Source organism: Hylobates moloch, unplaced genomic scaffold (assembly GCF_009828535.3).
Source record: "Hylobates moloch isolate HMO894 unplaced genomic scaffold, HMol_V3 SCAFFOLD_1, whole genome shotgun sequence".
Taxonomy (NCBI): Eukaryota; Metazoa; Chordata; class Mammalia; order Primates; family Hylobatidae; genus Hylobates; species Hylobates moloch.
In genome coordinates, this window is record NW_026652276.1 from 185,500,391 (window position 1) to 185,515,048 (window position 14,658).

At 38.9% G+C, this 14,658-nt stretch overlaps 1 protein-coding gene across 2 annotated transcripts in view; it reads left to right on the forward strand.

Annotated features, from left to right (window-relative positions):
• Window positions 1-14,658, forward strand: part of LHFPL3 (LHFPL tetraspan subfamily member 3) — a 593,099-nt gene that overhangs the window by 413,474 nt on the left and 164,967 nt on the right. For both annotated transcript variants that reach the window (XM_032761306.2, XM_058425573.1), the window contains exon 2: window positions 10,728-10,964. In XM_032761306.2, coding sequence (XP_032617197.1) covers window positions 10,728-10,964 — 237 coding nt within the window. The remainder of the gene's footprint in view (window positions 1-10,727; window positions 10,965-14,658) is intronic.

Consider the following 14,658-nt stretch of genomic DNA (forward strand, 5'->3'; position numbering starts at 1 on the left):
CAAAAAATTAGCCAGGCATGGTGGCATGCACCTGTAATCCCAGCTACTTGGGAGGCTGAGGCAGGAGAACTGCTTTAACCCGGGAGGTAGAGGTTGCGGTGAGCCGAGATCACGCCACTGCACTCCAGCCTGGGTGACAGAGTGAGACTCCATCTCAGGCAAAAAAAAAAAAAAAAAAATTCTCCCAAGTACTTGTAATCTGTTGTCTAATCATAACAAAGAACCATATTTTAGAGTGTATTGTCTAGATATTACAGCTCCTTTAACTGTTCATTCATTTTCCCATTTTCAAACGTATTTTAGTGCCTACTATGTAGTTGCACTATTTTAGATGCTATGTATACGATGATGGACCAAAGACTCTTTTTTTATTCCAAGGTACATGTGCAGGATGTGCAGGTTTCTTACATAGGTGAACCTGTACCATGGTGATTTGCTGCACCTATCAACCCGTCACCTAGGTATTAAGCCTAGCATGCAGTAGCTATTTTTCCTGATGGGCTCCTTCACCCTGCCCGACCCGGCAGGCCCCAGTGTGTGTTGTTCACCCCTGTGTCTATGTGTTCACCTTGTTCAACTCTTGCTTGTGAGACCATGCGGTGTTTGGTTTTCTGTTCCTGCGTTAGTTTGCTGAGGATAATGACTTCCAGCTCCATCCATGTCCCTGCAAAAGACATGATTTCAGTCCTTTTTATGGATGCATGGTATTCCATGGTACATATGTACCATATTTTCTTTATCTAGTCTATCATTAATGGGCATTTAGGTTGATTCCATGTCTTCGCTATTGTGAACAGTGCTGCAATAAACACACGCATGCATGTGTCTTTATAATACAATGATTTATATTCCTTTGGGTATATATCCAGTAATGGGATTGCTGGGTCAAATGCTATTTCTGGTTCTAGATCCTTGAGGAATTGCCACACTGTCTTCTACAATGGTTGAACTAATTTACATTCTCACCAACAGTGTAAAAGTGTTCCTATTTCTCCACAGCCTCGCCAGCATCTGTTTCTTCTTGGGTTTTTGATAATCACCATTCTGACTGGCATGAGAGGCATCTCATTGTGGTTTTGATTTGCATTTCTCTAATGATCAGTGATGTTGAGCTTTTTTCGTGTTTGTTAGCTGCATAAATGTCTTCTTTTGAGAACTGTCTGTTCATATCCTTTGCCCACTTTTTAATTGGGTTGTGTTTTTTCCTTGTAAATTTGTTTAAGTTCCTTGTAGATTCTAAACATTAGGCCTTTGTCAGATAGATAGATAGATTGCAAAACTTTTCTCCCATTCTGTAGGTTGTCTGTTCACTTTGATGATAGTTTCTTCTGTATAGAAGCTCTTTAGTTTAATTAAATCCCATTTGTCAATTTTTGCTTTTGCTGCAATTGTTTTTGACGTTTTCCTCATGAAATCTTTGCCCATGCCTATGTCCTGAATGGTATTGCCTAGATTTTCTTTTAGGGCTTTTATAGCTTTGAGTTTTACATTTAAGTTGGACCAAAGACTCTTTCTTCAGAAAGCCTATAGTCTCTTAATTGAGATAATACCTGTAAATAAATAACTATAACAATGTAAAAAGTAACCAGGACCCTAAGCTAGGAATTGTCAACAGCTATGAAAGTACGGAGACAGGCAATATTACAAATCAGAAGAATTTCAGATGGCTTGCTCTGTGGAGGATGTTGCGTTTGGCTTGAGCACTAAAAGATATTTAACAGTGGAACATTTAGGGAAAATGATGGCAAGTACTCCAAAGAGAAGAGAAAAAAGAGAGATCCAAAAACTTGGAGTCATGTGAGGTTCAACCCAAGTGTAAAAGTAAGTGGAGGCTGGATTACAGAGTTTTTGAATACCTGACTAAGATACCTTTCTGTTCTTTAATGTCCAGTAGGGAGCCAGCAAAAAGTTTTGGGCTTGATGATCTAGGCAATCGTGTGTAACCTGGATTAGAGTAAGGGCAAACTAAAGGCGGAGAAAAGTTAGGCCTCTTTTTGAGAGGTAATGAAGGCCTAAAGTAGGGGAGTGTCAATAATACCTACCTATGCAGAAAAAGCACACAGGTAGATAAGAGAAGCATGGCAACGCTTGGGATGTGGGTCAAAGAAAAGAGAAGAATCAAATATGACCCACAGTTTTGAACTATTATTCTGTAAAATAACAAATAACTAAAGCAGAGTTCTCCCAGGCAGTCTTTCTGCTTGTCACCCCTCTTGGTCTCTGTCTCCTCCAGACCTGCCCTGTAGAGCCATGTACCTGCTAAAAAGGAAAAAAGTAGGTGCCCATTCCTGTGTTGTTCAGTAAGTTGCAGTAAGGCAAGAGTTATATAGCAACGCTCTTGCCAGCTTCAGGAATTATTTGGCCCTAATAGCCACAGAACTCTAACTCAGTGTGGCTAAGCTACATACCCTCGAAACAGTAACCTGCCATGATGCATAGCCCTTGCCTGCTTTGCAACCTCACTGTGATCACTTTCTCCAACCCAGTAACTGATCTCCTTATAGTTCCTCAAACACAGCAAGCCTCTTTCCAACGCCAGAATCTTGCCACATGCTGTTCCCCGGAACATCTTTCATGCCAATATCACTTGTCTAGTTTTTAGTCTGTTTTGGCCTTAGCTTAAATGTTGCCCCCTCAAGAGGCCTTACCTGACCACCTTTTCTAAAGAAGCGCCAACTCTTTATTTTCTATCTGAGCCTTTAGTTTCTTTCCTAGTTAGTACTTACTACAACGTACCACTATTTTATTTGTATGCTTACTCATTTTTTTGCCTCTTCTCCTGACAAAACATTAGCTCCATAATAACATAAACCATGTCCCTTTCCTGGTCACTGTATCCCTAGCACCAAGAACAGTGCTTGGTACTTTATAGGAGATACTCAATAAGCAACTGTTGAATGAATTAGTGAATGAATGGATGAACCCACTTGTTCAGAAAGCTTTGTATAACCAAAAAATAGGATCCTGAATAATTCAATGAAATATAAAAAGAGAGAACAATGGCTACTTTTCTTTTTTAATTTTCAAAGTAACCTCTTCCTATAAAATGTATTTATAGAATTACCACAGTGATATTTGGGAAATTGAACATAAGTATTCTCCAGGATTTCTTAATTTCCATAAAAGTTCTGTGGTGCTACACTATATTGCAGTGTTTTTCAGCCTTATTAAAAATGAAATAAAATCAAATGGAGAATAGAATAGAAAATATCAGTATGCATTACATGTGGTAAGCATAGTTTCAAGAAAGTTTTTTTATTGACTCATAATAATTGCACATATTTATGGCAAACATATAATGTGATGTTTTAATATATATATAGTGTAAAAATTAGAACAGAACAGTATATCCATCACCTCATACATTTATCATTTCTTTGTGGCAAGAACATTCAAAATCCTCTCTTCTAGCTATTTTGAAATGTATAATGTAATGTTGTTAACTAATAGTCACCCTACTGTGCAACAAAACACCAGAAATAATTCCTCCTATCTAACTGTAACTTTGTACCTGTTGACCAGTCTCTACTTATCCTTCTTCCGCAGTCCCTCCCAAGCCTCTGATAACCAGTATTTTACTCCACTTCTGTGGGATCAACTCCTTTAAAGTCTATGTATAAGTGAGATCATGTGATATTTGTCTTTCTGTGCCTGGCTTATTTTACTTAACATAATGTTCTCCAGGTTCATTCATGTTGCTGCAAATGAAAGGATTTCATTTTTTGATGGCTGAATATATACTTATATAACATTTTCTTTTATATATATATTTTTATTATACTTTAAATTCTAGGGTACATGTGCACAACGTGCAGGTTTGTTACATATGTATATATGTGCCATGTTGGTGTGCTGCACCCAGTAACTCGTCATTTACATTAGGTATATCTCCTAATGTTATCCCTCGCCAATCCCCCCACCCCACAACAGGCCCCAGTGTGTGATGTTCCCCTTCCTGTGTCCAAGTGTTCTCATTGTTCAATTCCCACCTATTAGTGAGAACATGCGGTGTTTGGTTTTTTGTCCTTGCGATAGTCTGCTGAAAATGATGGTTTCCAGCTTCATCCATGTCCCTACAAAGGACATGAACTCATCATCTTTTATGGCTGCATAGTATTCGATGGTGTATATGTGCCCCATTTTCTTAATCTAGTCTATCATTGTTGGACATTTGGGTTGGTTCCAAATCTTTGCTATTCTGTGTAGTACCACAATAAACATACGTGTGCATGTGTCTTTAGCTATAAAGATAGCAGCATGATTTATATTCCTTTGGGTATATACCCAGTAATGGGATGGCTGGGTCAAGTGGTATTTCTAGTTCTAGATCCCTGAGGAATTGCCACACTGTCTTCCACAATAGTTGAACTAGTTTACAGTCCCACCAACAGTGTAAAAGTCTTCCTATTTCTCCACAGCCTCTCCAGCACCTGTTGTTTCCTGACTTTTTAATGATTGCCATTCTAACTGATATGAGATGATATCTCATTGTGGTTTTGATTTGCATTTCTCTGATGGCCAGTGATGATGAGCACTTTTTCATGTGTCTGTTGGCTGCATAAATTTCTTTTGAGAAGTGTCTGTTCATATGCTTCACCCACTTTTTGATGGGGTTATTTGTTTTTTTCTTGTAAATTTGTTTGAGTTCTTTGTAGATTCTGGATATTAGCCCTTTGTCAGATGGGTAGATTGCAAAAATTTTCTTCCATTCTGAAGGTTGCCTGTTCACTCTGATGGTAGTTTCTTTTGCTGTGCAGAAGCTCTTCACTTTAATTAGATCCCATTTGTCAATTTTGGCTTTTGTTGCCATTACTTATGGTGTTTTAAACATGAAGTCCTTGCCAATGCCTATGTCCTGAATGGTATTGCCTAGGTTTTCTTCTAGGGTTTTCATGGTTTTAGGTCTAACATATAAGTCTTTAATCCATCTTGAATTAATTTTTGTATAAGGTGTAAGGAAGGGATCCAGTTTCAGCTTTCTACATATGGCTAGCCAGTTTTCCCAGCACCATTTATTAAATAGGGAATCCTTTCCCCATTGATTGTTTTTGTCAGGTTTGTCAAAGATTAGATAGTTGTAGATGTGTGGTATTATTTCTGAGGGCTCCGTTCTGTTCCATTGGTCTCTATATCTGTTTTGGTACCAGGATCATGCTGTTTTGGTTACTGTAGTCTTGTAGTGTAGTTTGAAGTCAGGTAGCATGATGCCTCCAGCTTTGTTCTTTTGGCTTAGGATTGACTTGGCAATGTGGGCTCTTTTTTGGTTCCATATGAACTTTAAAGTAGTTTTTTCCAATTCTGTGAAGAAAGTCATTGGTAGCTTGATGGGGATGGCATTGAATCTATAAATTACCTTGGGCAGTATGGCCATTTTCACGATATTGATTCTTCCTATCCATGAGGATGGAATGTTCTTCCATTTGTTTGTGTCCTCTTTTATTTTGTTGAGCAGTGGTTTGTAGTTCTCCTTGAAGAGGTCCTTCACATCCCTTGTAATTTGGATTCCTAGGTATTTTATTCTCTTTGAAGCAATTCTGAATGGGAGTTCACTCATGATTCAGCTCTCTGTTTGTCTGTTACTGGTGTATAAGAATGCTTGTGATTTTTGCACATTGATTTTATATCCTGAGACTGCTGAAATTGCTTATCAGCTTAAGGAGATTTGGGGCTGAGACAATGGGGTTTACTAGATATGCAAACAGGGTCAATTTGACTTCCTTTTTTCCTAACTGAATACCCTTTATTTCTTTCTCCTACCTGATTGCCCTGGCCAGAACTTCCAACACTATGTTGAATAGGAGTGGTGAGAGAGGGCATCCCTGTCTTGTGCCAGTATTCAAAGGGAATGCTTCCAGTTTTTGCCCATTCAGTATGATATTGGCTGTGGGTTTGTCATAAATAGCTCTTATTATTTTGAGATACGTCCCATCAATACCTAATTTATTGAGAGGTTTTAGCATGAAGGACTGTTGAATTTTATCAAAGGCCTTTTCTGCATCTATTGAGATAATCCTGTGGTTTTTGTCTTTGGTTCTGTTTATATGATGGATTACATTTATTGATTTGCATATGTTGAACCAGCCTTGCATCCCAGGGATGAAGCCCACTTGATCATGGTGGATGAGCTTTTTGATGTGCTGCTGGATTCAGTTTGCCAGTATTTTATTGAGGATTTTTGCAACAATGTTCATCAGGGATATTGGTCTAAAATTCTCTTTTTTTGTTGTGTCTCTGCCAGGCTTTGGTATCAGGATGATGCTGGCCTCATAAAATGATTTAGGGAAGATTCCCTCTTTTTCTGTTGATTAGAATAGTTTCAGAAGGAATGGTACCAGCATCTCCTTGTACCTCTGGTAGAATTCGGCTGTGACTCCATCTGGTCCTGGACTCTTTTTGGTTGGTAAGCTATTAATTATTGCCTCAATTTCAGAACCTGTTATTGGTCTAGTCAGAGATTCAACTTCTCCCTGGTTTAGTCTTGGGAGGGTGTATGTGTCCAGAAATTTATCCATTTCTTCTAGATTTTCTAGTTTATTTGCATAGAGGTGTTTATAGTATTCTCTGATGGTAGTTTGTATTTCTGTGGGATTGGTGGTGATATCCCCTTTATTATTTTTTATTGCATCTATTTGATTCTTCTCTCTTTTCTTCTTTATTAGTCTTGCTAGCAGTCTATCAATTTTGTTGATCTTTTCAAAAAACCACCTCCTGGATTCACTGATTTTTTGAAGGGTTTTTTGTGTCTCTATCTCCTTCAGTTCTGCTCTGATTTTAGTTATTTCTAGCCTTCTGCTAGCTTTTGAATGTGTTTGCTCTTGCTTCTGTAGTTCTTTTAATTGTGATGTTAGGGTGTCAATTTTAGATCTTTCCTGCTTTCTCCTGTGGGCATTTAGTGCTGTAAGTTTCCCTCCACACACTGCTTTGAATGTGTCCCAGAGATTCTGGTATGTTGTGTCTTTGTTCTCGTTGGTTTCAAAAACATCTTTATTTCTGTCTTCATTTAGTTATGTACCCCGTAGTCATTCAGGAGCAGGTTGTTCAGTTTCCATGTAGTTGAGCGGTTTTGAGTGAGTTTCTTAATCCTGAGTTCTAGTTTGATTGCACTGTGGTCTGAGAGACAGTTTGTTATAATTTCTGTTCTTTTACATTTGCTGAGGAGTGCTTTACTTCCAACTATGTGGTCAATTTTGGAATAGGTGTGGTGTGGTGCTGAGAAGAATGTATATTCTGTTGATTTGGGGAGGAGAGTTCTGTAGATGTCTGTTAGATCTGCTTCGTGCAGAGCTGAATTCAATTCCTGGAAATCCTTGTGAACTTTCTGTCTCGTTTCTGTCTAATGTTGACAGTGGGGTGTTAAAGTCTCCCATTATTATTGTGTGGGAGTCTAAGTCTCTTTGTAGGTCTCTAATGACTTCCTTTATGAATCTGGGTGCTTCTGTATTGGGTGCATATATATTTAGGATAGTTAGCTCTTCTTGTTGAATTGATCCCTTCACCGTTGTGTAATGGCCTTCTTTGTCTCTTTTGATCTTTGTTGGTTTAAAGTCTGTTTTATCAGAGACTAGGATTGCAACCCCTGCCTTTCTTTGTTTTCCATTTGCTTGGTAGGTCTTCCTCCATCCCTTTATTTTGAGCCTATGTGTGTCTCTGCCCATGAGATGGGTTTCCTGAATACAGCACACTGATGGGTCTTGAATCGTTATCCAATTTGCCAGTCTGTGTCTTTTAATTGAAGTATTTAGCCCATTTACATTTAAAGTTAACATTGTTATGTGTGAATTTGATCCTGTCATTATAATGTTAGCTGGTTATTTTCCTCATTAATTGATGCAGTTTCTTCCTAGCCTTGACGGTCTTTACAATTTGGCATGTTTTTGCAGTGGCTGGTACCAGTTGTTCCTTTCCATGTTTAGTGCTTCCTTCAGGAGCTCTTATAGGGCAGGCCTGGTGGTGACAAAATCTCTCAGCATTTGCTTGTCTGTAAAGGATTTTATTTCTCCTTCACTTATGAAGCTTAGTTTGGCTGGATATGAAATTCTGGGTTGAAAATTCTTTTCTTTAAGAATGTTGAATATTGGCCCCCACTCTCTTCTGGCTTGTAGAGTTTCTGCTGAGAAATCAGCTGTTAGTCTGATGGGCTTCCCTTTGTGGGTAACCCGACCTTTCTCTCTGGCTGCCCTTAACATTTTTTCCTTCATTTCAACTTTGGTGAATCTGACAATTATGTGTCTTGGAGTTGCTCTTCTCGAGGAATATCTTTGTGGCATTCTCTGTCTTTCCTGAATTTGAATGTTGGCCTGCCTTGCTAGGTTGGGGAAGTTCTCCTGGATAATATCCTGCAGAGTGTTTTCCAACTTGGTTCCATTCTCCCCATCACTTTCAGGTACACCAATCAGACATAGATTTGGTCTTTTCACATAGTCCCATATTTCTTGGAGGCTTTGTTCATTTCTTTTTATTCTTTTTTCTCTAAACCTCTCTTCTCGCTTCATTTCATTCATTTGATCTTCAATCACTGATACCCTTTCTTCCAGTTGATCTAATCAGCTACTGAAGCTTGTGCATTCATCACGTAGTTCTTGTGCCTTGGTTTTCAGCTCCATCAGGTCCTTTAAGGAGTTCTCTGCATTGGTTATTCTAGTTAGCCATTCACCTAATCTTTTTTCAAGGTTTTTAACTTCTTTGCCATGGGTTCGAACTTCCTCCTTTAGCTCAGAGAAGTTTGATCATCTGAAGCCTTCTTCCCTCAACTCGCCATAAAGTCATTCTCCATCCAGCTTTGTTCCGTTGCTGGTGAGGAGCTGCGTTCCTTTGGAGGAGGAGAGGCACTCTGATTTTTAGAATTTTCAGTTTTTCTGTTCTATTTTTTCCTCATCTTTGTTGTTTTATCTACCTTTGGTCTTTGATGATGGTGACGTACAGATGGGGTTTTGGTGTTGATGTCCTTTCTGTTTGTTAGTTTTCCTTCTAACAGTCAGGACCCTCAGCTGCAGATCTGTTGGAGTTTGCTGGACGTCCACTCCAGACCCTGTTTGCCTGGGTCTCAGCAGCGGAGGCTGCAGAACAGCGGATGTTGGTGAACAGCAAATGTTGCTGTCTTATCGTTCCTCTGGAAGTTTCGTCTCAGAGGGGTACCCCGCCGTGTGAGGTGTCAGTCTGCCCCTACTGGGGGGTGCCTCCCAGATAGGCTACTCAGGGGTCAGGGACCCACTTGAGCAGGCAGTCTGTCATTTCTCAGATCTCAAACTCCGTGCTGGGAGAACCACTACTCTCTTCAAAGCTGTCAGACAGGGACATTTAAGTCTGCAGAGTTTTCTGCTGCCTTTTGTTTGGCTATGCCCTGCCCCCAGCGGTGGAGTCTACAGACGCAGGCAGGCCTCCTTGAGCTGCGGTGGGCTCCACCCAGTTCCAGCTTCCCGGCCATTTCGCTTACCTACTCAAGGCTCGGCAATGGTGGGCGCCCCTCCCCCAGCCTCGCTGCCACCTTGCAGTTTGATCTCAGACTGCTGTGCTAGCAATGAGTGAGGCTCCGTGGGCGTAGGACCCTCTGAGCCAGTTGCAGGATATAATCTCCTGGTGTTCTGTTTGCTAAAGCCACTGGAAAAGGGCAGTATTAGGATGGGAGTGACCCGATTTTCCAGGTGCTGTCTGTTACAGCTTTGCTTGGCTAGGAAAGGGAATTTCCTGACCCCTTGCACTTCCTGGGTGAGGTGATGCCTTGCCCTCCTTTGGCTCATGCTCAGTGTGCTGCATCCACTGTCCTGCACCCACTGTCCAACAAGCCCCAGTGAGATGAACCCAGTACCTCAGTTGGAAATGCAGAAATCACCTGTCTTCTGTGTCGCTCATGCTGGGAGCTGTAGACTGGAGCTGTTCCTATTTGGCCATCTTGGAACCGCCACAACATTTTCTTTATCCATTCATCCATTGATAGACATTAGGTTGATTGCATGCCATGGCTATTGTGAAGAGTGCTGTAGTAACATGGGAGTTCAGATATCTCTTTGACATACTAATTTTATTTCTTTTGGACATATACTCAATAGTGGGATTGCTGAATCATATTGTAGTTCTATTTTTAATTTTTTGAGGATCCTCCATGTTGTTTTCCATATGGCTGTACCCGTTTACATTTCCACCAACAGTGTATTATAGTTCTCCTTTCTCTATATCCATACTAGAAAAACAAAGAAAAAGAAGGAGAAAAAAATGAAACTTTTCTGTGGTGGGGGAAGAGGGGGGATCCCAATATAAAAATATTTTTTTAGTGATTCAAAGTCAGTACACACTCTAGTGTTCGCCATGTTATCCTTTTGTGGCTGCTGTCATAGCTCCTCAAAGCCAGCCTTGAATTGTTATTTTGCAGTGTTATGATTCCTTATGACCTATTTGTAATGGAACACTTCCCACAAATGCACCCCAAAATTCCATTTCTTAATATTTTCTTAACCTCTGTCGGGATGCTTGGGCTCACTGTAAAGTGCATTCCCAGAGTTTCTTTCAATGTAGAGTGCTGGGCTGCTTTTACCTTAACCAGCAAAACACACACGTGCCTGCGCGCATGCCCACATACACACACACACATTCAGAGTGACAGTGGTGAGATTTGCTGTTTTTTAAATCAAGAATAATTTGAAACAATGATTCGACAGACAATGGAAACATTTGCTAAGTTAAAATTTATTGACTTACCTGTTTTGTTTCTTTTTTCTCTCTTTCTCTCCAAGCTGCTTGCCTTGTGCTTGGCTGTATGATTTTCCCTGATGGCTGGGACTCAGATGAAGTAAAACGGATGTGTGGAGAAAAGACAGACAAGTATACTCTTGGGGCTTGCTCAGTCCGCTGGGCATATATCCTGGCTATAATTGGAATTTTGGATGCCCTGATCCTCTCATTTCTAGCATTTGTGCTTGGTAATCGACAAGACAGCTTGATGGCAGAGGAGCTGAAGGCAGAAAACAAAGGTAAGTTTGCTTTAGGGAACTCTTACCTGGATGCCTCAAGCACAAAAATTGGTGCTCTCCATTCTTTCCCTTCAAATACTAGTGCTTCCTCTGTGGTTCTAATTTGCTGCCTCTTTTAATACTGTGTAGCTTACAGACTTTACCCCAGACTCAACTCAAGAAGCTTACACAATAAAAATATAATATTATACTTACTTATCTTTCTGAAACTCCCTTAGTCCATTATTATTATTTTGATGCTTTTTTTTTCCAGTTTCTTCTTCCCTCTTCCTCTGATTTCAGGTTTGCCCTCAGAATTTAATGGCTAAGATGTAACTGTGGGTGGTGTCTATTTGGTTGAATGGAAAGTACTTTCTCTCCATGTATTCAGCTATGTTTCAGGTTGAAATAAATGCCTGGAGAATCTCTAACATTATCTATACATATTTTTTTAAACTATTTGCGATAATTGAATTCAGACCCAACTTCTCAGAGAGAGGTAGTAACACTGGCCCCAAATAGTTAGAGATTTCAGTAGTTACCTAATTAGCTGAATTTTAAATGTGTTATCTGGGTATCAAAAGCCCTCAGATTTCTTTTCAAAAAGAAATTGCCTTCTGAAACACAAAGAAAAGCAAGATAGAAAATAGGACATTGACTATTGAATGATACATAAATATATTATAGTGGGCAAATAAGAGGTAGCAAGTTATTATTGAAGATGAATCTTTTAATTTTCTTGTCAGATTTCTAAACCAATTTTTTGGGATAGAATTTTGATGTCTCCGTTTTTTTAGTAGACTTAGATTCCTTTAACAGTTTTATCTTTATGTTATCTTTAACTTTAAAACTGTGCACTTACATTAGCACTTTTAGCTGAGTGCCTCCTTCTTCTAGCTCTTATTTCTAATCGGGAGCTAAATCCATCCTTGAAGTATGAGATTTAGCTTATTATTTCAAATAGGTGCTAATTTCAAAAACCCTTCAATGCTTCAACAGGACTCAAATATAAGTATATATTAGTTTCTACATAAATGTCACATGTAATGATAGCATAGCAGGCTTTATATCTAGACCATCACTGTTTATGCGGGTAAACTGTTTATGCGGGTAAACTATGACATAGAAATAGTCTATGGACTAAAATGGAGCAGCCCAGGAGCGCAGCAGTCATCCACAAACCCCTTTTCTCCCTGATTTATAGGCAGAACACGTTAGTTTACTTAGTTCTATCAAAAGTATTCTAAACACAAAAATAACCCTTACACGGGGGAGTGGTGCTGAAACTTCCTAAAAACAAAATTACCACCTTCTCAGAGCTGCCCCTTCTAGATAAAAAGGATGATATGAAGATAATTACACTTTTATTTACATTATAGATTTTGTGCTTTCACAGGCATTCATTAGTGTGGTACCTTTGTTGTCTTTGTAGCTTGTTGGATGTAGACAGGTCTCTGTCCAGTTAACTTTACTTCAAATGTAATGGTAAGGATAATTCAATATTAGAACAAGCTATCTTTTTCAAAAGAATGAATTAAATGAAAGCCTAGCTTGTTCTGCAGATGCATGATTTTTCCCCCACCTAAATGGACCAGAGTGCTATTGTTTCCTGTACAGTTCAAAGTCATATTGAGAACCTTGCACTTTCCAGACATCTTTTGACCACACAGAGAAAAAAATTCACAAGAATAAAAATATAACAAAAGCAGGAAGACTTTTACTTGGGAATTGAGAATTATAACTCATACTCACGTATATGAGTGACAATAATTCTCCCGATTCATGTTTCAGAAAAGAACAGCTAGAGGTGTAGAATAATGCTCAACAGTTTTCAAAATTGGTCTTTTCTTCTGGTTGATGCATTTAAAGGTTGATGTCTGATCCTTTCCATCTGAGTCTTCATTAAACAAAGTATCATGTTCCGTCGGTGATATATTAAACTGCCTTGCTATAACTTTTGATGAGAAAGAAGGTTTAAAAGGGCCAATATAAGGTTTAGGAATTATCTTTGCATAATTTTTCTGTGTTCATCATCTTCTCCATTTGCATGTATGACCGTAGTTTCTTCCATCTTGTTCTGAAGGACGAAAATTAGTAGGAGTTCATCTGTATAAAACCAGATAGATCCAATAAAGCAGTCAGATCATCAGGCCACATTGATGAAACATTTCAGTTGCACCACATTTTTATTTCTCAATTAAAATTCCTTACTCTCAGACTCTGAGAAGATGTAAACAGCTCTATTGTAGGGCATATCAGACCCTCGTGCAATGGGATCTATGTAAAATCAGACCAGGATTTCTAAACCTTATATAAAATTTAGTCAAACCTGCATGTTCCTGGGAAATGGTACAAGATTTACACTTGCTATACAAAGTCACCTTTATTGTTTGGTATTATTTAAACACTTGCTATTGAAGCTTCCAAAGTCAGATTGTTTGAGGAAAGACCAATCAGTAGTTGTGTATGTTGTATGTGCGAACATAAGTTTCATTAAACAGTAGTTTAGTGGTGTTCAGGTGCATGTAATTATCAAAATTAAATGTCATCAATGCTATCTTCTATAGATTCTAAAGGAAGAGAGGTTGGTTTTAATTAAAAATAGAATAATTTGAAATTGTGTAATTAATTATATATAAATGGGTGCTTTTACAAATTGCATGGATGCATTGATATAACTTTTCACCTATTAAGACTTTTTTCACTATTATTTTTTTGCTGCTGTTCTTGTTTTGGATTTCACTATTAAGTTTTTTCTGATAAAACTACTGAGATGTACCGTGCTAGCCAATGCTTCCTTTTGGTTCCAGGGCAATGCAATGAGACAAGCAAATCTAGTTCCAGCTTGGAATTTTAGAAGAATTTATTAAGCACATGATGCCTTTCAGTGTCATGGAAGAAGGCAATGTCATATCTCAAGACAGCTCAGCAGAGCAAAGTATTCATACATTCTGATAGAGATTACACATCTGAAGGGGATACCCACTGTAATGTCTTTTATAATCTTCCAGTTTTATGGTTGATATGGTCTGGCTCTGTGTCCCCATCCAAATCTTATCTTAAATTGTAATCCAAATTATAATTTCCACGTGTTGGGAAAGGGACCTCATGGGAAGTGATTAGATCATGGAGGTGGCTCCCCCATGCTGTTCTCATGATAGTGAGTAATTTTCATGAGATCTGATGGTTTTATAAGTGTCTGGCATTTCCCCTGCTGGCACTTCTCTCTCCTGCTGCTATGGGAAGAAGGATGTATTTGCTTCCCCTTCCACCATGATTGTAAGTTTCCTGAGGCCTCCCCAGCAATGTGGAATTTATAAAGGCACCTCTTTCCTTTATAAATTACACAGTCTCAAGAAGTTCTTCATAGCAGCATGAAAATGAACAAATGCAATGGTCTACCAATTATATCACTTACATCCCATAATGAGCAACAAGAGCATTATAGTGAGAATAAGCCTGAAATTGTAGAATATGCCCCTAATGTGAAGTTCTTCCTGAGTGTCACTTTCATGTCATGATCATGTCTTCTTTTTGTGGCTATTGTAATTAATGCAGCAACACACTTCCCCATTTATCTGGAAAGGCCAGTGTATTAGTCTGTTCTCATGCTGCTAATAAAGACATACCTGAGACTGGGTAATTTATAAAGGAAAGAAGTTTAATTGATTCAAAGTTCCACATGGCTGGGGAGGTCTCACAATCATGGTGGAAG